A 23,735-nucleotide genomic window follows, 5' to 3' on the forward strand; every position below is an offset into this window, starting at 1 on the left:
TGTTGTAATGATTGTGGAAGACTCCCTTGTCATTAGAGCCCTATCTATGTGGTTGCACCTTGAAATATTGGACTAATCCACCCCATTCAAAGATAAATTGAATTCACAAATCTAGAGTTTTTCCAAGTGTTAAGATCACAAAATAGAAATATAGATCACCAATCCAATTTTTCCATTGGCATGGATGAAGGTCTATTAGCGACTAATGGTAGGGACACATTATTCAAAGCCACCCATGACATGAATCAAACAAAACTTGATAAGCTTTCTTCTAAAGATGCATAAATGCATGCAAGTTGAAATCATAGGGGAATCAAAATCTAACATTCCTCATTGTTAACACTTTGGTGCATGAGATAATAATGTGTACAAAGATGGGATTGCCTCTTGCATGTGCATTCTCATCCTATGTTTTAAAGGTTAATGTTGTTCATTCATTGGCAACTTGGTTCTTGTGGTAGTGCTATTAAAGAAGGGGAACCCACCATCATGAAGGATAGGGAGAGGTTTTATTTGTTGTAAGCTTGATTGACTCTCTAGCTAGAGTAGTTTGCATTTATTGCAAATTAGGAGGAAAAAATAGCTCACTATCATTATATAAGTAATTATTGTGTGCCATGTGAGTTAGCACTAGTGAAACAAGGAATGAAATGATGTGGAAGAGGGTTGTTAAGAGGTACAAATTTCAATGGTGAATACTTCTTTGAAAAGTAATTGATGGGAATAAGATTAGAATGAGGTTGGAAATTGCAAAGAGGGAGAAAGACAAAAGGATGATGGAAATGTAGGTGTTTATGCATTCACAATGGCAAAAAAATTAGAGATGGAAGTAATGTAACAACCTTTAGTATCCTAGGTTGAAAAAATGGTAGAGCACTTCCGTATCCTACTTGATGTTTCCATCTTCTATCTTCCATGACCTTTCAAAAATCCTCCATTATTTGCACTTGGTTAAAGAAAAGGCCATGGATATTGTGAGACAACCTCTTTCTAGCTTGTCATTTGCTATGAATGAAGCTTAGTCAAACATAGAAAAGGCATAGGCAATACTACTATGATGACCTTGAAGGTGTTAATGGAAATTGTTCCTAAGAACCCCTTTTAAATATAGATTAGTCAAACATAGAAAAAGGCATTAGCAATACTACTATGATGACCTTGAAAGAGTTAATAGAAATTGTTCTTAAGACTCCTTTTAAATATAGATTAGCTTTTAAGCGAATATATTTGCAGTATATAAAAATATATATATAAAATAAACTAGGCTACAACCTATTTTTGATTAAAAAAAAAATCTTATAATTTTAATGGAAATTCCCATCTTATTTTATATATATATATATATATTATTTAAAAAAAAAAAAAAAAAAAAAATACCATGTGTTTGTAAGTATTTCTATCATAAAAGGATAATGTTTACTTGCATTGTTTTTTAGTACGAAAAAGTATCCTTAATGAGTATTATTACATATTTGCTCACATTCCACGAAAGCGTAAGCGCAAATCAGTGTGCATCGAATACTTACTCTCAAACCAAAACGATACAAAGGTAAAGAGAGCCACTGATTCATTAAACGAAGTTAACAGAAAAGGAAAATTTTGCTGGAAGCTTGCTAAGATTTAGATCTGTTAACAATGGAAAGGTGTCATATTCGTTTCACACAGAAACCAGACAGTAAGTTTAAAAAACCAAATAACACAGAGTCAATGCGACTATGAAGGAGAACCCCAGCTTCATTACATACTTCTCCCAATAAAACTGATACAAAATATACACACAATTTTTGTCTCTTCTTCTGCTTGCGTTAGGATGGATCCCAGAACTGTCACTTGGAATGGACTCTGCCTCAAATGACAAGTCATTAGACTGAAGGACTCTCTCACAGATAGTACTCTTCATTCAGTTGTAGCACTTCTCTGTTGCCTCTTCTTACGGTATTTCCAGGCTACTTGTATGCAACTTGCTGCCCACGTCCTCCAGTAAGGTGACTCGTATCTGTATCATATCAATATTTTTGTTGGCGACCAGGCAAAGTATGTCCAGAGCGGATCGATGTAAAACCAAAATTGCCAGGTTTAGAAAAAGGAAAATTTAAGCTCTAAGGTCCAAATTTTAATCTAAATACCACCTTATAGCTCCTTGGACTCGTGGATTCCGTAGTAGGCGGCTGAAAAGTCTCGTGACCTCTTCCAAGTCAGCAGCCTGAAGAGAAAATGCTTCTACACTGCCGGCACAACGGACTGTTCTACTAGAAATTGCTCTTTGGCCAGTTCGTCTGAACCTCTTGCTGTCTGCCAACAACGGCGATTGAAGAAAACAACAAATGTTAATTCCGATATTGCAAAATATTATCCTTCCGGCAAAGCAAATGAAAAACTTGTAGCATTCTCGTTTTGTCAACAAGCAACAAAGCAGAAAGGCTTCTCAGGGAGGTGTGCCGAGACCCCATTTCTTTATCATTTGACCTGCGTTGTACAACATGGACTCCCTAGTAGCTTCGCAATAGACAAAGGCATGAAAAGCTTCAATCCAGAAAGTTAATCTTTATACATATGTACTGAGGGAAACACACAGTAAAAGGGTACATAGATACTGAAAAATAAACAGTAGCAAATAAACATCAAGATAGCGCCCAAACTGTCACGTATGGAAAAATACTTTAAACCAATGTAAAGCTCAAAAGCTCCACAGCAGAGACACTAAGTATAGATATATGCTGCCCTACATAACTAGGTCACAAGTTCTGTCTGCTTACATCTATTTACCATTGCCACTCTCCTCCCTTGCAATAAAGGTTAAAGAGTTGATAGATCTTCAGGAGTCGTCCGGTGAAAAGAGTAAATCACTCTCGCAAAAATACAAATGAGAGCTTTGGTACGAATGTGCAGGAGGTTAAATCGAGTCAAATATAATAGAATTGATTAAGCTAGAAGATATCATTGGAAATCAAGTGAGGAGTGAGGACACCAAAGAGACCGTGCTCAACCTAAAGGCATGAGTTGGAAAAGAATTGGTAAGGTCCTCATCTCCTAATTACGTTTCACATCAACCATCAAATTACAAGTTACAAAAATATCATTCTTAGGTGGGGTAACTGCCTATAAGCCCAATACACTCTCAGTTCTGCCTGTAAAAACAAAAGGTAATGCGCAAGTTGCTAAATGTAACTTTGTCCAAACTGTGATGAAAATACTTGAGTTTGTGAAACAGGGCCAAATGTGGAATGACTTCCAAAGTTCTGGAAAACAATATTATATAAAGAGAATCGTGTCAAATAATTGACACTGACATTGGACCTGGAGTATGCCCTAAAACTGCTTTTGTTTGGCTAAGAGCTCGTCTTCCTCGGATGTAAGGAAACTGGTTAACGGCCCAAGACCTAGAGGCATCTAGTAGGAGTGAAAGCCTATCCCTTACGGACCACCAACAGGTAATCCCAAGTGGCGTGGTTTTCCTTGAATAGCAGTAATAAGTCGGCCTGCATTCACAGATAACAGCCAGTGATGACTGTCCCCACTGCTGGTTTGATAAGTAAGTTATGATAGACTTTCCCATTGTTTAGAAAAAAACACTGACACATAACATCTTCATCCTTGCTTTCACATCTGTGTGTTTTACATCACTAGGATTTGCAGGCCTTTTACATTTTCTAGTTATGAATCTTCCTTAAGTTGATTTTACATGCATATCTTCCACTTAATGATATACTTCGTTAATTCAAAATAATTCTTGCCAAAAAAACGCTAAGGTAAATTTACCTTTTGATTCAAATTCTTCTTATTTCACGTTGAGACTTGAGTAATTTGTTATGGAACTTGTTGCAAGTAATATTGGAATGTTATCAAATTGAATATCATAAAACCCTGATCTATAACTTAAGACATCTTACATTGAAGTGTCTATCTATCTTTCTAAGAATAGTCAAGTTACACTTTGGACTTTAAGTTATATCATCTAAAGTCCATTTGTGTTGTAAGATTGCAACTCTTGTGGTCACATTTATTTTGAAGTTGTTTCTATTGCAAGTGACATTTACTTTGTTGTTGATACTTTAATTCTTCAAAGTTTTCATTAGATTGTGATGGTAATCAACATATTGCAAATCTGAAATTTCTTTATTGCATGCATAGCAAATCAGATCCACTCGTTTCTAATTCATACAAGCATCTAACTGGATTGTAGTAATTTACAATCTTTCGCTTGAACACTAATCTTAAAGCACTAGATCACTCAACTATTGAAATCATTTATGCGTTGTAACTTTTCAGATCCAATTGTATCGATGAAGTAAAAATCTTTGATTTCCTAGAATAAACCATACTTAAGATTTACTTGGGCTCTCCCAATAATAAGTTTATATCAAAGGGACACCTATTAAAATCTCTATTTCAACAACCTAGGTAAATTACTTCCCTATGATTTCCTTACTAAAAAATTACTTTAGATTGAGTTCTTCAGCTCATAGAATAAAATACATTTGCTAGGAATTTAACTGGAACATAAAAAATCTGTGGAATCACCTGAAACCAATTTTCAAAATATACACACAGCGATTTCTTCCTTTCAAATATCAACTTTTTATTTAAATTACTCCAAGCTTACAAGGGTTCTTGAATGGGAAAATAGCCTACTAAGAGAATATGAAAACTACAACAAAAAACTTGATTGTTTTAGTGTACAATACAACTTGTTTGGCCCTGCTAAAAACCTGATGAAGAAAACCCTTGCCAGTAGCTATCCTATACAGTATGGTACAAACTTATATATCCCTGTATGGATGATCTTCTCTGGTTATTGAGTTTGTCTCCTTTTATTGCTTCCTGTTTCTTCTTGTTGAAGAATGTAGCTATGGTTGGTCTTCATGATGAACAAATTTGTATTTGTAAAATTACAGATTAAATTTAGCATGTTCTTCATGCTTATTTATTTTTTTGATTTGTCAAAAGAAAAAAAAATATTACAAAGCTCATCAAGAGTGGGAAAAGGAAAAATTTAAATTTAAAATTTTCCTTCACAAAGACCAAGTCAGCCCTCAAAGGATCAAGTCGACTTTCCCATAAGAAGCACCCTTTCACATGGACAAATCACTATAAATAGAGCCTATTCGACTCCTCAAATGGAAGATCTGGACACCAACAGGTATCTCTATTTTGGTACAAAGTAGTCAAGGATTACAAGGACACAAATCAGAAGAAGACACTTGCTCACGCTAGCAAGTAAAGGAGATCGAATTTTGTACAAGTCTGAGGTGCATCTCTTTGAAACATTGCAAAAGTTTGAGGCTCATTTCTCTCTGAAACAGTGTGGAACTCCAAGTCATCTCTGTGTGGAGAAGTGCGAAGGTACAGTGATTTGATGTGTAGTCCCGAGGCATAAAATCTGTGGAACAATCCAAGCTCTGAGGCTGTGACAAGAGTTTGACCTTCGGCCCTCTTGTGAGCTTATTTTCTATAATATACCTCTGTGATATAGTGCGCATTTGGAGGATGAGATAGAGGATGTATTTCTGTTATATATCTCTGTGATAATATGAGTTTTGAGGCAGACTTGGAGATCGTTTCTTGATGTTGCTGCAGAGCTTCTATGGATAGAATTGTGAAAGGCTGACTTGGTCTTTGGTGGTAGGTCATCTTACTGGTTAGTTGAATTGATTCTATGAGGAAAGGATTACTGGGTTTTTCCCCTTGTGGGATTTCCCAAGCCTCAAGGTAAACTCTTGTTTTATTGCGTGGCTGTCTCTTTATGATCCTAATGGTATTTTGTATTTACTGTTGAACTCCTTTGTGTAATTACTTTGTGATGGAAGAGATTAACTTAACTAAAGAACTAATTATCAGTAGAAAGGATGCCCTAGTTTATCAACAAGGTATCAGAGCTTATGGAAAAAGGAAGTCTTCTTTGTTTTATTCATAAATTAGATTACTATCATGAGCTATATGTCTCAATAGGCCTGTAGCCCTAGCAAGGTTGCTTGGGAGCGGGAGCGGAAGTGGGAGTGGGGAGCGGCGTTTTCAAAGCGATTTTATATAATATATATTTTTACATATTTTGATGCATATATGTCAACAAAAGCATGTAGAATAATGAATTAGTTATAAAAAGCATAAAAACATAGATTAAACCATATAACATCAATCATCTAGTAGTTACAATTTTCATCAACCACAGGGCCACAAGTTACAAGTTTTCATTTATATAACATGTAAGGGTGCACATAACCAAAATAGCATTGAGTGCAATCCATCTCTGAACCGAAAATACATCAACAAACAAGCTCTAGATGGCCTCTAGCATCCAAAAAAATCATGCTACAACAGATACCTACATATCATCAAAATCATTGCCTATCTTGGGATCTTTTTCATTAATATCACCCTCTAAGCATTAACATAAGATAGAAAAAACGAAGCATGTCAAGTCAAGATTTTGTTGGAGTGATGAGGACATGACAACCAATGTCACTAACATCAAGGTACATAGAGGGATTAAATAGTAAATACTAGTTCCATACCCTAATACATGACAAAATTCAATGGAAAGATTGCAATCGCCAAAATCCTGAAATCCTGAAAAACTGATAAGTTTGCTGGATTTTGAGTGAGATCTAAAATTCTACTTTTTCCATATGAAATCCAATGAGGTCGGAACTACTCTCAAACATCCTGAGTCATTTCATGGTAATGTTAAAAATTTAAGTAAAAGGATGTTACTTCAAGAATTTAACATTACCATGAATTGCATATCAATACTAGGGCCATAGGCTTAATCATTAGGCTGCCCCACTCAATAATTCCGTTGAATTTTCTAAGTCTATCCGTTAGAAAATTATTTTGTATTATGTTGGTTTATTTCTCCTACTTGTCTAAATTCGAACAAGCTATTTAATATAGTTAAATACCGAAATAAACACAATATAGTCACAACATCTACAGATCATCAACTGAAAGAAAACAAGCGCACAAGTGACATCGTTATTTTTGGACAAATGTCCCCCGAAAAACCCAATGCTGGAAAACCGATGCAGCTATTCTGAGGGTTATATTATTATGCAGTCTTTCTGAGTACAACTGGGTGCCTAACCGACTCACCTGACAGACAAAAATACATGGCAACATTACCTCTATATTCGGAAACAGGTATTCAGAAAACCTGTCCCACGAAACCCTCTCCGACACAACTGAAGCTCAGCGCTATCCCTTCTGAACCCCGCATCAACCCCAGAACCCTCTGCGTCAGTGCTCTCAGGCATAAAAAATGAGTACACGTGGGGAGTGACTGGTGCCTTGACACAGACAGGACATAGGACGGTACAACATGGTATAGCCGTAACCGAGGGTATTCAGTGCTGTATAGGGACAAGTTGCGGCGTATAGAGGCATGTCGAGGAGTACAATGATACTTGGTGGTATGCAGTGACACATGATGTAGTGCAGCAGGCTCTTGGAGCGTTGCCTCCAAGGAGACTTATGGACTAGGGCATTGGTGTACCATTGGATGCAGCTCACCTAGGATCGATGAGGACATTGTTGAGCATCTGGGGACACCATGTTTAGCGGAGATAGGGCTTCGAGGGGGTTATCAGCAGATCCGAGGCAGAGAGAGTGTCATCCGTAGGATCACTCTTGAGCATTCTGAAAAACTTTTGATCATACCCTTTGGGACATACCCACTCATCATCCACTAGTGTTGCTTACAGTCATAGAGTGTTTGGCTGTTGCCCCTTGACACTCTCCATTCAGACAGCAGGGCATGGGAGGCTCACCCTAGATAGTTGGATGAGACACTGCGTGTCATGAGCAAGGAGTAGACTCTCTAGTTGAGACTTGGTAGGTGCATGAGTTGTCAGATACAAGATCAGGGATAGCGTGGTTAACTGCCAAGGTAGCATATGTTCCACCCCTGGGCCCACACTTGAGGAATGGTGGATGGTAGAATTTGTCTACAGGAGGGTACCCAGATTCCAAGCAGTGTCCAAGTGTATTATCAGGAGTTGGGGTAGCGGATTTTATTGCGTGGTCTGGTAGGAGTAGGGCGCACACGTGGGACATACTCTTGATACTTGGGGTCCACCCAAGGGATATATACAGGGGTTAGAGATGAGGACCAAATGGGTTCTAGCAGGTAAGAGCACTACGCAACAACATCCTGTGATGAGTGGGAGTTATGAGCTCCTCGTATGTTTGGGGGATCTAGGGATCCAGTTGGTAGGTGGATCACTCCACTTTGTGATGAGTAGGGTCATGGCAGAGGGTGATCCAGCTCACTCTGGGTTTGACACATGGGGGATCATGGAGACCTCCATTGCATAGTGAGGCAGACTTATCCTGTTATGGCTCAGGGTTGAGATTAACAGTGGAGGGGTAGATATTGGCATCATGGAGATGTCAGGGCAGGATGAGATTGCCTCTCACAGATTTTTTGCCACTAGGCCTCACGAGGGGAGAATACAGTCCACGCACGATGGAGAGTATGTCATAGTCAGAGTAGCGCAATTTCAACATGGTGGCACCACTCTGGGACTCACAGGGGATCGGAGCATCACAACTCAATAACTTTTAGGGATGAGTTGGTTACTACAAGGGGAGATCATGCAGATCTTCCATTGGACTTTAGCGAGTCTGTTAAAATTGGAAAATAGGGCCAAACTCCATGTGGCTCATCTTATTAATGGCAGCTGATATTTTTCTTGGATCCCTCTCATCGAGAGGTGTAGGATTGATCTAAAGATCATCCGTTTCCGATAAGTATTCATGGAGATATGAATTTATTTGTGTTATGGGACAATTCGTCAAGGTTGGCCAACGACCAAATAAACCCCACTTGTGCTCAACGTTTTAGTATAAATAAAGAAGGACTTCAAGTCATTTAGACACTCATCCTCTTGGTGATCTCTTCCTCTCCACTTGTCTTTGGTTTTTGGTGGGAGGAGAGACCTAAAGAGAATATGCTGCCCTAGAGGATGCCATATCCTATACGTTGTCATGAAGGAGACCTCTACGCTGCCCTAATGAAGATCAAGCTTCAGCCATGGAGAGATCTATACGTTGGACATCTAGACGCAGGCCCTATAGACGCAATCAAGGAGGATCCTTATACGCTATATAAAGGAGGCCTTAATAAGCCCTAGCCGCAGTCACAAAAGAGGCGTAGCCACAGTTGGAAGGAGCCTTACCGCAGGTCCTATTACGCAGCAAAAGAAGGTCTAAATACAACCCTATATCCGCAGTTGAAGGAGGCTTCTATACGCTACACAAAGGAGGACTAAACGCTGTCAAAAGAGACCTAATCTATCAGCTGTTGAGGAGCCCTAATTTGCGATCCTGAAGGAGACTTATACACAGTCAAGGGAGGACCTATTTGCTGCCTGAAGAAGCTCCTCCTAAACGCTATCAAGAAAAGGTCTTAGACACAATTTATGATGATGCCCTAACCATTGTTATGTGAAGCCCTTATTCTGTAGCAAGAAGACCTTATACGCAGCTCTAAGAGACCTGTTACAGTCATCTAAGCAGCTGTCATAATTCCACATTGCTGTAGGTGACAGCGTGGTCTATTTAAGGATTGTTTGGGCAAGTTAATGTTATTCTTGAGGGGCAGTAGAATCCGCAATAAGGAGGAACTAGAGGTTGTTGTTTTAGGGCTGTTTGGATCCCTAAGCTACAACCAAGAAGTGCCATAACCAGTCATCATGACAGCATCAAAGACTATGTCATAGAAGTGTGGTGACAGTGCAGGTGATGAGGTTGTTCATGAGGACAATTTATAACAATGAAGAAAACTGTCCTTATGTATATCTAAGGATCGCTCAAGTGGTAGAGCCTCACCTTGAAGACCTGCATTGTTGACTGTATGAAGGAAGAGCATTGAATGTTGATGACCTATCTCATAAAGCAGTGACAGCTAGTGCAGCAACATGATGTGTGTAGCATGATGATTAAGAGCAGCAAGTTGTGTACAACGTGATGAGGTACAGCTTAGCAGAAGAGCAGCATGGTGCAGCTCAGGAACATGGTATGATGTTGTAGCTTGGTGCAACACATGGACGTGATGCATCACAATGACAAGGGAAGGAGTCACCTTGGAGAATCAGTTGAAGCAGCATGTCTTTAATTGATCTCATGTTGAGATGATCGATTCTCTTATCTAGAAAGTCGAAGTGTTGACTTTTGTTGTAAATGTATTCGCTCTCTCTCTCTCTCTCTCTGCTGAACTATTGAAGAATATATAAGAAGAATTGATCAAGGGTTTCCCCACATTGGGGTTTGTCCCTGGCTAGTGCCACATCTTGTGTCCTCTTGTCTTGGCATGTCTTCTGCGATTTATGTTTATGTTCTATCTGTAGTTTACTTTAATGCTGATGTGATTGCTAATATGGAAAAGATATTGAGCTAACTATGAAAATTGAAATAAATTTCTCTAAGCATAGAACATACCTAAACTTAATAGAGTCACTAATGGAGTGGGGGACTTCATTAACGTGGCAGTTGGGCCAGCAGGATGATATCAGGAGAAGCTTACGTGAGAAAGACACTATCTCTGCAGGGATTGGGTGGTATCTTCGAGAATATACTCTTAGAGTGCATGAGATGGCCTACGTGGTAGGACAACTTCACGAGGGGTTGGGTATAGTGCCACATTATCATGATCCCCTACTCATTGATGGTATGCAGGGAACTTCTGGTACTTGCACCAGGCAGGGTAGTGAGTGGAGCAAGGGGAGCTTCACGTTCGACAGGATGGCCTGGGATCCCGGTATTGAAGGATTCTTTCATATCAGGACAATGCAGAGGTTAGGGGTGATTCATTGGCACATTTGTGACCCTGGCACATTTTGTAGTGACAATGAGGAGCAACAACTAGAGAGGATGCTTGTTCAAGCATTACTCGAGGACAAACAATTTTGGCGGGGAGGTTGTGATATTCCCACTTAGCAACATTGCTAAGGGAAATATCAATTTTTGGCTAGTTTTGAATTAATTCGCATTAGCACTTAGGAAATGTAGATTTAGAGGCCCCACATGTATTTTTGATCAGATGTGAGCCCAAACATTAGAGGATGGAGGAGAAAATCGAGCCACTAGTGGTACGTGGGGGCCACTCATAGAGAATTGTGGCCCACATGGGCAACACGCTCTCATTGGAGCGAAGTTGGTGGGGGAAAGTCGAGTTGGGCCCACATGGGCATCTTGGAGGCTCTTTGATAAAAAGAGCAAGAGGCACTCATTTCGGTCATTCATTCATCTTTTTGAAAATTGTCTTTGACAACACGCTTGAGCGGAAGCCAAGTCTGCAAATGTTGTTTAGCACACGAGTGTTTCCGAGTGGAAATCTCAACCCTTTGGTGGACTTTGCGTGCTAGGCCAAGGAGGGAGTTCCATCTATTCCTGTTCGTACCAACAGCAAGGAGTGGGAGTTTGTAGAGAGGCTCAGCAGCAGCAACGTAGGGATTGCACAGTTCTTGGAGAAGAGAATGAAGTGATTTTTGGGCTAAGACTTGAGGTCAATGTTGCACGAAGCTTCCCCCCCCATGGTTCCAAGCCCCGAAGCGCGTCCCGTACGGAAGCGCCTAGGAAGCTTGGCTGGAAGCGCGCTTCCGAATTTTTTGCCTCTTCCTGGAAATTCAGAAGCGTGGTACGGAAGCGTCGAAGCGCGCTTCGTACGGCGCTTCGGGCATCGGAAGTGTGGCGCTTCGGAGGAGGAAGCGTACGCTTCCCGTACGCTTCCAGAAAAGCTTCCGGAAAAGCGTTTAGAAAATCGTTTTTTTTCAATTTTTTTTTAATTTTAGGTGAGTTTGCTTGTTGGGGGTGGGTCCACCTTGGGTTAGGGTGACGAATGAAGGCAAAAAAAAATATAAATATAGCAGATGCTCCCTCATGGTAATGTTAAATTCTTAAAGTAAAAGTGACATTCTCCTTTATTTTTCATTTTCATTCTTTTACTTAAATTTTTAACATTACCATGGAATGACTCAGGATGTTTGAGAGTGGTTCCAACCTCATTGGACTTCATATGGAGAAAATAGAATTTCATATCCTATTCAAAATTGAGTGGACTTAACAGTTTTAAAGAATTCAGGATCAATGGGATTGTGGCATTTCATTAGATTATATCAAGTATGAAGGTATGCGATTAGCATTTAATCAAGAGCACCAAGCCCTATATGTACCCTAGTGTTGGTGGTGTTAATTGTTGAACTCCTTTGTCACGCAACACGCCCTTAGCAAAAAATTACCTTTCAATCAAGTCAAAATCATCGATCAAGCATGTTAAGCTTTTTCTACCATATTTTAAGTCTTGAATTAGGTAGTTTGATCAAAATTGGGCAATGTTGACTAATATCCCTAGACAATCGAGGTAGAGGCAAAGGCTAGACAAGAGGAGAAGAATCTAGATTCTAGATGGTTGATGCATCTAAATGGTTGATGCTCGAATAATTAATCATTAATGTACAATGGATGTTATATCTATCTTGATTTATGCAAAAATATGCATGTTTTCATGTCTTCTACAATTAATTTGGTATTTGGGATGTTTGTTTTGAGTATAAATGCAAAAAAATAATATATATATATATATATATATATATATATATATATATATATATATATATATATATATATATATCTATATATATATATATATATATATATATATATATATAGCAGATGCTTCTGTGGACGCTTCGCTTCCTAGATTTTTGGAAAATGACGCTTCCACGTCCCCGCTTCCAAAAAACGCTTCTGCTTCGCCCCTGCTTCATGCAACATTGCTTGAGGTGGAGTTCGGGGAAGTATTTTGTTGGGATTTTCCAACACTTTGGGGGAGGAACAAACACAATCATTGCCATAGGTTACATTTTCTACTTGTGGAGGAGGGCCAAGCATTTGGGGTCAATTTTGGAGCATGAAAACTAGAACAACCCCTTTCTGGGTTTTTGACAAGGACCTAAGAAATAAGTTGGCATAATTTTCTGGGCAGATTTGAGGGGTCAAACATGGGTCCCAAATTCGCTAGCAGCTAGAGGAGTTAGGGGAAATTTGGGCTGAAATTCCGAGGTCAACATTTGGCCAATTCCTTTGTGCATTTTTGTGGGTTTAAGGTTATTGGTGGAGAGCCCGGGGTTAATTTCCAGGAATTTGCTGAGCACTGGAGGAGGGCCTAACAACTATTATTTGCAACCAGTAGTGCAATTTTCACTGGGACAACACAAATATTGTTGGGGACAACCATAGCGCATGTTAGAGCAGCTGATTTCATCACCTGGATATTGTTAGCTTGCCTTGAGCAAGCTTGGGTGCTTGCTGTCTGATTTTGCCTTTGTACCCAACAATTATATTAACAAAATGGCTCTGCACAACATAGTTTATGGAGATTTCTGGTTTTTCGATGTGCTATAAATTTTTGCGTATGTTTTTACTATGTTTGCTTTATTTATCATTGTAAATTTCCATTAGGAATATTACAACTCTCTCCCCCCAAGGTGTCAACTGGTGCAATCAAAGAGGTCTCCAATAATGGTGATTCCTGCGCCACATTGGGTATATTGATGCGCTCCTCACCATCCTGTGTGCCCTTAGCATCATGCTCAACCTCCTCCTTAGGCTCTCGATATCTAAAGCCAGGCCTCCACCAGAAAAAGCGCCCCCTAGTCTCATCCTATAATTGTCCATGTCTTGTTTTTTCCTTTTGAGGCGATCTGGTGCCCTGGTTCTGTCGACTTTCCCCACATGGTGTAGATGGCTACACCCCCATGACCTGCGCACCTCTAGTGTCTCTCCTATAAGGATGAGGATGGATTTGGTCTATCACCTTCGTCAACTGGGTCAATCTCTCATCATGCCAACAGATGCCACCCCAAGATTCATGTATACTAAATCTTCCTTGAGCCATGGGTTCTCTATGGTTTAACCCGTCGCTGTTCATACATGCCCAAATCTCACATGATCTAGTTGGCTACCCCACAAGTGGCCAAGTTCATGGCTCTGATACCACTGTAATATTCCAAATTGAAATTTACAACAAATAACAGATGCATTAACTAAAATATAACAATAAAACCTAAACAAGAGCACAAATTAGAAAACCCCAAAATCTGAGCAATAGTCCTGAGCCATTTTATAAATTATGCATGGAAAATCAAGTACAAGAGGATGAAATCCATAGAACCTGGGCTTGGTACAACAAGCAACGCAAACCCCAGGTTAGAATGTGTAGGAGCAGGTGCTGGAATTGGCCCAAATATATAACTCGAACTTGCCCAAAAATTCCACTACAGACTGCTGAATGGAACTAATCGTCTTGCTCAAAATAATGCCCAGAATTCTCTGAAATTGCAGCCGCAAGCTCCTCTCCTCAAACCCGAAAATACCCATAAGAGGTTTGGCCTATCTCCAAGCCAAAGTTGAACCCATGAAATGCTGCAAATTCCCCTATGAACTAGCAATTCGCCCGGCTATAAGAATTAGGATTTCAGGCTCGAATATCGCCTAGAAAATTCTGTAAAATTAGTCAGAGACTCCTCTCACTAAACCCACAAAAATCCAGAAAGGGTTTGGGCTGAATCCACCGACCCTTCGTGACCCCCAAGTTCCAACAAGTGCAAATTGTCTAATTTGGCCAGAAAACGCCCCACAAAACTGATACTGTTGAATTAAGCCCAAATCCACCATTGGAAATCTCTCCCAACTTTGGCTAAATTCTCCCCAGAAGAATACCTCCAATCTCTGACCCTTATCTCTCCTCGACCTCTATTCCTCCAACCCCTTTGCACTTCCAGAAATGTAGAATTTCGGCCCTAAAGATTCTCTCAACTCAGCCATGCTAATCACCACAAAATCTCCGGCTAAATTAGGGGAAAAAGTAAAACCCTTGTAAATCCTCCAGTGCTCTGCTCCTCCATAACTAATCTCCCCAAAAGCAATTTGAACCACTTCTACGCCTTGGAAGAAAAACCTAACAGTTGAAATAACTTGTAGATACGCCCAATGGAAACTCTAAGTTGAGCTCCCCAAATTGCCTCACTAGGGAGACACTCGAAGTTATCTGAAATTAGGGTGGAATTCTCGCTCAGAAATTTCTTGTGCTGCACAACACGGTTGTCTTGGCTAAGCAACTCAAGAGAACTAATGTTAAATTGTAAAATGACCAAAGATACCAAATGGAGGCCTCCAAGTTCTATTTATAATTGTTGGCCCTCTTTCCCTTGGTGGTCCCCACCTTCAACTAATTCACACCCCTTCCTTTCTCTCTCTCTTCTCACTAGTGCAAATTGCTCCATTGCGTCGAATTTCCTTCTCTTGTGGCCCCCACATTCCACTAGAGCTATAATTTTCCATTTCTCCAAAGTTTCGTATGCCAAAAATGTCTACAATGCCCAAATGAAAAAATTGTGCTATGCTTAGCACCTCCCCAATAAACTCCATTAATCCCCTCAAATGAAAAATCAAAATTGGGGATTACAGTAAGATCCTAGGAATGAAGCCCTAGGTGGATGTGCTTCTATATGCTTGAAACCCTTGTTTGGTCGAGTTATTGTATATCTAACATTAAAGTTTTATGTATCTAGGGTTTACGATAAAACCTTAGCAGATATTGAAATTAAATTCTAAGGTATGACGATGAAAACCCTAGAAGTATAATGCTTTCGCTATGATTAGAATGTTAACTTGATTATTGATGTCTATGATTTAGTTTTGATGATAAAATCTAGGGCTTGTGATGAAACCCTAGCAAATGTTGTTGAAAAAAGCCTAGGGGATGTAACCCTTGATTGATTATAATACCTAACTAGGTTTAGGTTTTGAATGTCTAAAGTTTAACTTCTTGAAGCTCCCATTATAATAACATGCTAACCCTGTTTTGATATAGTTGACTTTATGCTATCGTATATATATATTTGTGGTTGGTTATCCTTGTTGAAGAATTGTAGGTATATGGTCTTCAAGAAGTTGAAGATGATTGCCTACCTCATACTTGTTGATGACTTGATGTTGATGTTGAGCATGATGGAAAGAGGGAGCTGAAAGAATCCTGATAACATATTGATGACTAAAATATGACCTTGATAATGGATGAAGGAATGATGTTCCTGAAGAGATGATATCTTGAAATTATGAATTTTTCAACTATTGCAACAACTAGAAATGATTCTTCTAACTGTAAATTAATTATTAGTTTATTTGCTATGACAAACAATGAATAATTCACAACTGCAATTTTCACCAAAATAAATATTGTGGAAGATAAAATGGAAAATGAGAAAATATTAATACACACACACAACAATATATCACCGTTGCTTTTGGACAAATGTCCCCGAAAAAACTCAACTTGGGAAAACCGGTGCAATAGGTAAGGGTTTTTTATTATTAAGCAGCAGTGAGAATTCTGAGTACAATCTATGGATTCCCAACTGGCTATCCAATTAGCAAAATAATATGGCCAAAATATCTATGAGGCAAATAGCTCAACACCACGCTTGATCTAACTCTAACAACTAGCGAAACTAGCTAGTTTTACAACCTTTACATGAGCCTCTGCGCAGTGCTTGCGTAGGCCTCAACTCGCTATGCCCCAAAGTTGTTGGAAAAATGATGTCCTGCCTGACTTTGCCTCCTGAGGGAACTCGCTTGACCTCCTGGAGAATTTTTGGACAAATCTGCAACTGAATTACCCTTCCCTTCAACAAACTTGATCTCCGTATGAAGTTATCTACACTGGCTCCGTGCAACTTCTATGGGAAATATGACCCTTCTGTTGCTGACTCTCTGGAATTGGGAGACTTCCTCTGGATTCACTGTCTTTGCCCCTCTCTGACTCTGGGGCCCCTCTCTGACTTGAACTCTTCCAACAAACTATTGTTGCTCTCTAGAAAGTTGAGTTTCCCAAGGAAATCGATCTCAAGTGTGTTCCTCCATTTACCCCGACTTATTCTTATAATCTCATTATGGGACTCCAACGAGCAAGAATAAAACTTAATCAATGGCTTAAGATTATTTCCTAGTCGATCCGTGTGAGTTTCTAGAGAAATCTCACCTTCCTCAATTAATTATTGTTAATTAATCATTTTCCTAAGTTAGACTTAGGAAAAATTTAATTACTAACTAATTAACTTAATTAAGACATCTCTAGGTGGATTTTCCTGAAACCTTTTTTAGGTTATGGAATCCTAGTGTTTCTTAGCCTATTTGACAACTGTCAGGATATCCTCCGAGCTCTCAAGGATAACATGGCTACAACGCAAAATTAGCAGAAGCCTTATGCCGACAGGGGTCGGGAGGAGAGACAATTCAAGGTAGGGGACATGGTCTACCTACGATTACAGCCATACTGACAGTCGTCACTGAAGCAGAAGGGATTTGAGAAGCTTAAGCCCTGCTTTTATGGGCCATACACGGTGATACGCAGGATTGGACAGGTTTCATATGAGTTGGAGCTGCCCCAAGGTAGCAAGATTCATAACATTTTTCATGTATCATGCCTAAAAAAGGCATTGGGGCAGCAGGTGATGGTGACAGATGAGCTACCACCCATGGATGATGAGGGGCATTTGGTATTGCAGCCGGAGGCTATCATTGATACCAGGGAGAGGCAGCTGCGGAGTAGGAGGGTCCGAGAATTCTTGGTGAGATGGAAGAATTTGCCAGATGAGGATGTCACTTGGGAGAGTGAAAAGATCTTACAGCATCCATCACTTCAGTTGCTTGAGGACAACCAACATTTTGCCCGGGGAGACTGTAATATTCCTAATTAGCCATGGCTAATTGGAATATTCGATTTTGTCCAAATTTTGCCTTCTATAGTTATTTTGTAAATAAAAAGTGAGGAAGGGTGACATAACTCACTTTTAGAATAAAAAGTCACTTCTAGTAGCACAATGTTGTGACTTAAAGGGGAGCCAAGGGGGCCAAAGAGGGGACGCAAAAATGGAGCCCACGCAGACACATGGAGGGACTGCGCAGGAGGGAAAACACACGTGGCAAGAGGGGAATCACGCAGGAGGAGGTGAGCCTTGGGATTGAGAGAGGCAAAGGCTATAAATGAGAGAGGAGCCCCCTCATTTTGATCATTCGGTTATGAGCATTTGTGAAAGTCATTTCGACTTAGGGCATGTTGGCTGTTTAGCTAGTCTGTAGCACTATTTAGTGCATTGAGTGTCTCCGTTCAGAGATCTCATCCTTAGCCCCGGGGGACTTCGAGTGCCTGCTCGGGCAAGGTGTTTCCGTTGGCATTTCAGCAGTAGATACATCAGCATTTCAGTAGTAGTTTATCAGCATTTGGAGGACTGCGCAACACTGAGAGAGGCACGCAGTTCTGGAGGACTGCGTAGCACTGAGAGAGGGACGCAGTTCTGGTTTTGTGTTGGGAGGTAGTGTAGGGGATCAACCCTTGCAGCTAGAGAGTTTTTGGCAAGGGTTTCAGGCCTATTTCTAGAGGGTTGCATTCAGTGGCAGTGTAGGGCACTGAGAGACTACGCAGAACCCCAAGGGGGTGATTTTCGGGGGTAGGTCATTCCAGGAGAGCTTTCTGGGTTTTTTTGGGTTTCTTGAGTAGAGTCTGATTCCAGAGTTTCAGCCTTTTCTGAGGAGGGCAGCAGCCCCAAATTCTCATTTGATTTCTAGCAGCAGCAACAGCATAGCAGTTTCCCAACAGCTTGGATGCAAATCAGAGAGGGGCTATTCCTTCGCTATTCTGAGTGTATATCTTCACTTTCCTAGTGCAAGTAGAGGTGCCATCTTCCCGATCACCTCTTGTACTTGTTTTATTACTCAGTATAATAAAATGGCTTAGCATTCTCTTTGTATTTCTTGTGTATCTGCTTATGGTTTATTTGATATATATCATATCGCTGTTATTTGTATCTTTGAGCATTCTCGGCTATTATACCACTTGGGTGTTTCTCTTATACTCTTAGACAGAGTCTGGAAAGGGCTAGGTAGCCTCCGGATCTTGTCCTCTTTTCAGAGGCAATATATTTGGTAAATGCCATCCCAGTCCATCTCTGGTTGGAGTTTGCTTGTGGTTGAGGTATATTCCTGATAAGGGATATTACAAGCGGCCAAACTCACCACACCTGAAGCACTTGACCTTAGATATGTTCTTCTTTTTCTTCTTCTCCCCCTATCCCTGATTGGGACCCTTTGAAGTAAAGGCCACATTTTCTTCCTCCTTTTCACGCTTCGAACACTTACTACTACTTCCCCTGATGGAGGTCTTCACAAGTGCTTGCTTCATCTCTTCCTGCTGTAGGTTTGACCACATCCTGTCCCACCCTAGTAATATATCTTGTCCCAAAATAACTTGGATGAAGCCACTCCTCGGAGACACTGTTCAAGGCCAAACGCACAAGCTATATAGTTTGAGGCGCCTTCCCAATTGCTGCAAATTGGATCCCAAATTTCTTGAATTTTGGTGAGGAAGGGATCGATGCCTTCACCCTTATGCATCCTGAGGTTTCTCAACTTCTCCTTCAGGAACATCTTTCGTTGTTCGGAAGGATTCTAATATAGATGAACAAGAGCATCCCACATGTCCTTGACAGTATTCTTTCCAGATATATGTGAGACGATATGGTCCCAGACTCCATCCAAGATCATGTGCTTCGTCTTAGCCATTTCTTTCCTGTACTCTAAGTTGATTTGCATCAGTTGGTACTGCCACAACATTCTCAACATAGGTTTTCAGGCCAAATTCATCTAGCAGAATAACATCCTAGCCTTCCAGATGATGTAGTTGGAGGCTCCCTCCAACCTATCTTGATATTTAAGCCCAGTTTTGGCCATCTCTACAAAAACTTGAAATTGGAATGGAAATCTCCCTCTTTCTCCTACTCGGTTGTTGATTCTGCTATTCGCGCTCCCTTTTGGAGTGAGAAAATTTGCTTAGAGCTACTGCTAACTGCAACTAGAAATTTGAATTTCTAAACTAGAAGCCCTCTATGAGAAATTCCTTCTGTGTGTGCACTTTCTCTTCCACCTAGCACTGATTCTACTCTAGCAATTGTTGCAAAACCCTTCTAAGCCTAGACAAGGAATCTGCTTAGCGAAAATATTGATTTGTTTCACCCGAATTGCTTCCCAACTTCATCATTGCCTGCTAGAACTACTATTGGGATCTGCAAATTTTTCTTGCCAGCTGTACTAGAAAAGTCGAACCTCTCCCCAACTTTTCGAACTGCCTGGCCAACCTTTGCACAAATCTGGAAATCGAGTTGCCAGACTCCCTCTGAATCTAGACAATTTCATCCTTCTGCTTTTGATCAAACAGATCTTCCTGTCTGATCAAATTTGATCTGTCTGATCAAATTTGCTCTAATACCATGTGAAATTTTCAACTATTACAACAACTAGAAATTATTCTTATAACTGTAAATTAATTATCAGTTTATTTGCTACGACAAACAATGAATAACTCACAACTGCAAATTTCAACAAAATAAATATTGCGGAAGATAAACTAGAAACTGAGAAAATATTGGCACACACGCAGAAGTGTAACATTGTTGTTTTTGGAAAAATGTCCCTAGAAAAACCCAACTTGGGAAAACTGGTGCAACAATTAAGGGTTTTTTATTATTAAGTAACAATGAGAAATTCTGAGTACAATCTATGAATTCCCAATTGGCAATCCAATCAGCAAAATAATCTGGCCAAAATATCTGTGAGGCAAATATCTCAACACCACGCTTGATCTAACTCTGACAACTGGAAAATCTAGCAAGTCATATAGCCTCTGTGTAGTGCTTGCACAGGCTCCAACTCGCTAAGCCACGGAACTGCTAAAAAAATGACATCCTCGCTGACTTTGCCTCTGAAAGGAATTCGCTTGGCCTCCTGGAAACTTTATGGACCAATCTGCAACTAAATTACCCTTCCTTTCAACAAAATCGATCTCCCTCTAAAGCTATCTGTTGAAGAAAGTAAAACTAAGTTCAGTCTTCATAATGACATGATCTTTGTAAATGATGTAATAAAAGAGAATAAATTATTTTTGTATACCTTGCTACATGGGTTTCATGAGAAAGAAGTGTCATTAGGTCAAAAACTTCTTCTTGACATCCTTAGGATTTATTAATAAAGTCAAAGAGTCAAGTCATGTATGAAGGAGCTCTTTATGAGCCTATGTAAAATGTATTCAAACCTAGAGCAGCCTTCCAAGACCAAGATCAATCCTCCAAAAGCAAGCACAAGAAGTCTGCAAGCAAAATGACAAGGAGATCATCATGTCGGCCTCAAAATTGAATTAAATAGCTAAATGGTAGTCACGTAGGCTCAATAAATAGACATGCCAGTTCACTTCTTGGAGTCTGCTCAAATATGGAGACAAACCACTATAAATACCTTGTCAAGGTATCCGCAAAAGGAAAGCACACAACTCTTTTGTCTTTGAGATTTCGGATGGGAATGACGTGTAGGCAGAGGGATTTCAGATATACCTCTGCACTTCAGATGGCATAGTCTTGGGCAAGATATAATCTCAGGCAAGCGAAGGAGCACAATCACTTCGGATTCTCTCGGATGGATATGGGTCTAAGATCCGCATTATAGGAAGACAAGTATCCTTGCAACTTCAGATGGGTATGGGATCTCGGATACCTTTGTAACCTCGGTGGTAGCTTGATGATGCTGATCTCGGTGGAAGGATAACATCACAGTCACTGTTTCGTTGGAGATTAGAGTGAAAGGTCTCGGTGCATGGAGAACACAATCACTGTCTCGGTAAAGATCTTAGTACAGAAGAAAATGACAGTCTCGGTGATCTCTGAAGCAACTTTGTAAGGAGAAGGGTCCTGAAGTAACACTCCTTATCTCGGCCCACTCTCTAGATACATTCACGATCTCGGCATAATTATGAGAAGGATTCCAATATACACTTTGTTCCATGAACACAGTTATGACCTCGACATGATGACTATGTAAGGTCGTGATCCTAATCAATATCTCGGTGATGATGCAGCTATGATCTCAGTGCATCTATAGAGAAAACAATCATGTTTTCAGTGAATCTAAGTATAGCTCTCAATCATGCATATGAAGATCTCATTGTCATGATGAAGACCTCGGTAAAGGTACAGTTGTGGTGTTGCAACAATGATGATCTCAGTGGTGCAACAAAGATAATGATCTTAAGCAATGACAAGGAAAGAGGATTGATGGCTTGGTCTTGGAGTGGCAAAATAGGTCAAGGGTCATGGTCTTGGTCTTCGTCAAATGGAATCTCTATAAGAAGAATTTTGTGCGGGTTTTCCTCTCCAAAAGGGAGAGGTTTTGGCCCTAGCAGAAAGCCAAATACTTTGTGTTCTTGTCTCTTTTGTTTTGATAGCAGTTTGATGAAGCAAACACACATACCAATAATAATAAGAAGATCAAGCTAAGATAAAATTGCAAAAGAACTTCACAAATTGTTATCAAGTCAAGAAGAATCTCAGTAATTTTAACTACCCTAGATTTTTCAACACTATTTGCACAACTTCTTTGGGAAATACGACCCTTCTGCGGCTGACTCTTCGGAACTAGAAGACTTCCTCCAGACTCACTATCTCTGCCCCTCTCTATATCTGCGTCCCCTCTCTGGCTCAAACCCTTCTGGTAAACAACTACTGCTCTTTGGAAAGGCGAACTGCCCAAGGAAATTGATCTCAAGTGTGTTACTCCATCTACCCATTGACTTCTTCTTATAATATCACTATGGGACTCTAACAACCAAGATTAAAACTTAATCAATGGCTGAGATTATTTCCTAGTCGATTTGTGTGAGTTCTAGAAAAATCTCACCATTCTCAATTAATTACTATTAATTAATAATTTTCCCTAAGTTGGAGTTAGGAAAATTTTAATTATTAATTAATTAACTTAATTAAGGCATCTCTAGGTGGATTTTCCTGAAACCTTTCCTAGGTTATGGAGTCTTACTGTTTCTTAGCCTCTTTAACAACTGTCGAGACTAGAATACCATCTGATGCTACAAAAACTAACACTCATTAGTGAGGAAGGTGTTCTAATGTTGAACTGCTCCAACACCCTGTCTTTGCATCATCCATACATGCTGTTGATGTATGGCTACTGTGACTTCTTGCCACTGCCCACCAACAACTACGCAACTCTGATGCTGCTTCTATGTTGCTGCTGACACTACTATACTGCTGCCAATTCTGCATCTGCACTGCAAATCTCTCTCATCAGTTGTTGCTGCCACTGCAACTACTGCAATTGAGAAGCATCCAAAATACTGAATCATTTGTGTCTTTGTGGTGCATCTGTCTCTTGAGCATCTGACCGCTACTAGGCACTGCACTGCCTCTTTTTCCAAAAATCGTCTCTAATGCAGAAAATCAAAATTGGGGATATTACAATATTTCATAGACGACTTGGATAAACATGAACCCCCTCACCTAAACATATATTTTCAAGTTGTAAACCTAGGAAACTTGGTCGAAGATTGTTACTATTCACCAATTTTATAGTTATATAAATACCTACTACAATGTAGAGTGTACAGATATGTACATTTCAATGATCACCTTTGTGCTTACATGCCTGATATCCAGGGTTTTCCTTCTTGTGTGTGAGTATTCACATCATTATTTGCTTTGGTTATATCAATTGATACTAGAGCCTAAAGGATATGGATTCTTCAGAGTCTTGAAATTCTAGTCTCCTTGGGGCCTTTGCTTCCCAAAAATCTCCTTGAAGTTTCAAATTCAAGTGGTTTGAGTGATGTGTGTTTATATCTTCCT

The 23,735-nt window shown here is 39.9% G+C and overlaps 1 protein-coding gene across 3 annotated transcripts in view; it reads right to left on the reverse strand.

The window, feature by feature from the left end:
* Positions 1-1,381: 1,381 nt before the first annotated feature.
* Positions 1,382-23,735, reverse strand: part of LOC149238934 (putative cyclic nucleotide-gated ion channel 20, chloroplastic) — a 531,460-nt gene continuing 509,106 nt past the window's right edge. For all 3 annotated transcript variants that reach the window (XM_089373243.1, XM_089373244.1, XM_089373242.1), the window contains 2 exons: positions 2,130-2,292; positions 1,382-1,996 (listed from right to left, as the gene is read on the reverse strand). In XM_089373243.1, coding sequence (XP_089229369.1) covers positions 1,897-1,996; positions 2,130-2,292 — 263 coding nt within the window. In that variant the 3' untranslated portion in view covers positions 1,382-1,896. The remainder of the gene's footprint in view (positions 1,997-2,129; positions 2,293-23,735) is intronic.

The sequence above is a fragment of the Pinus tabuliformis genome, chromosome 8 (genome assembly GCF_031772625.1).
Source record: "Pinus tabuliformis cultivar Carrire ecotype Pingquan chromosome 8, CPIR1, whole genome shotgun sequence".
Lineage (NCBI taxonomy): Eukaryota > Viridiplantae > Streptophyta > Pinopsida > Pinales > Pinaceae > Pinus > Pinus tabuliformis.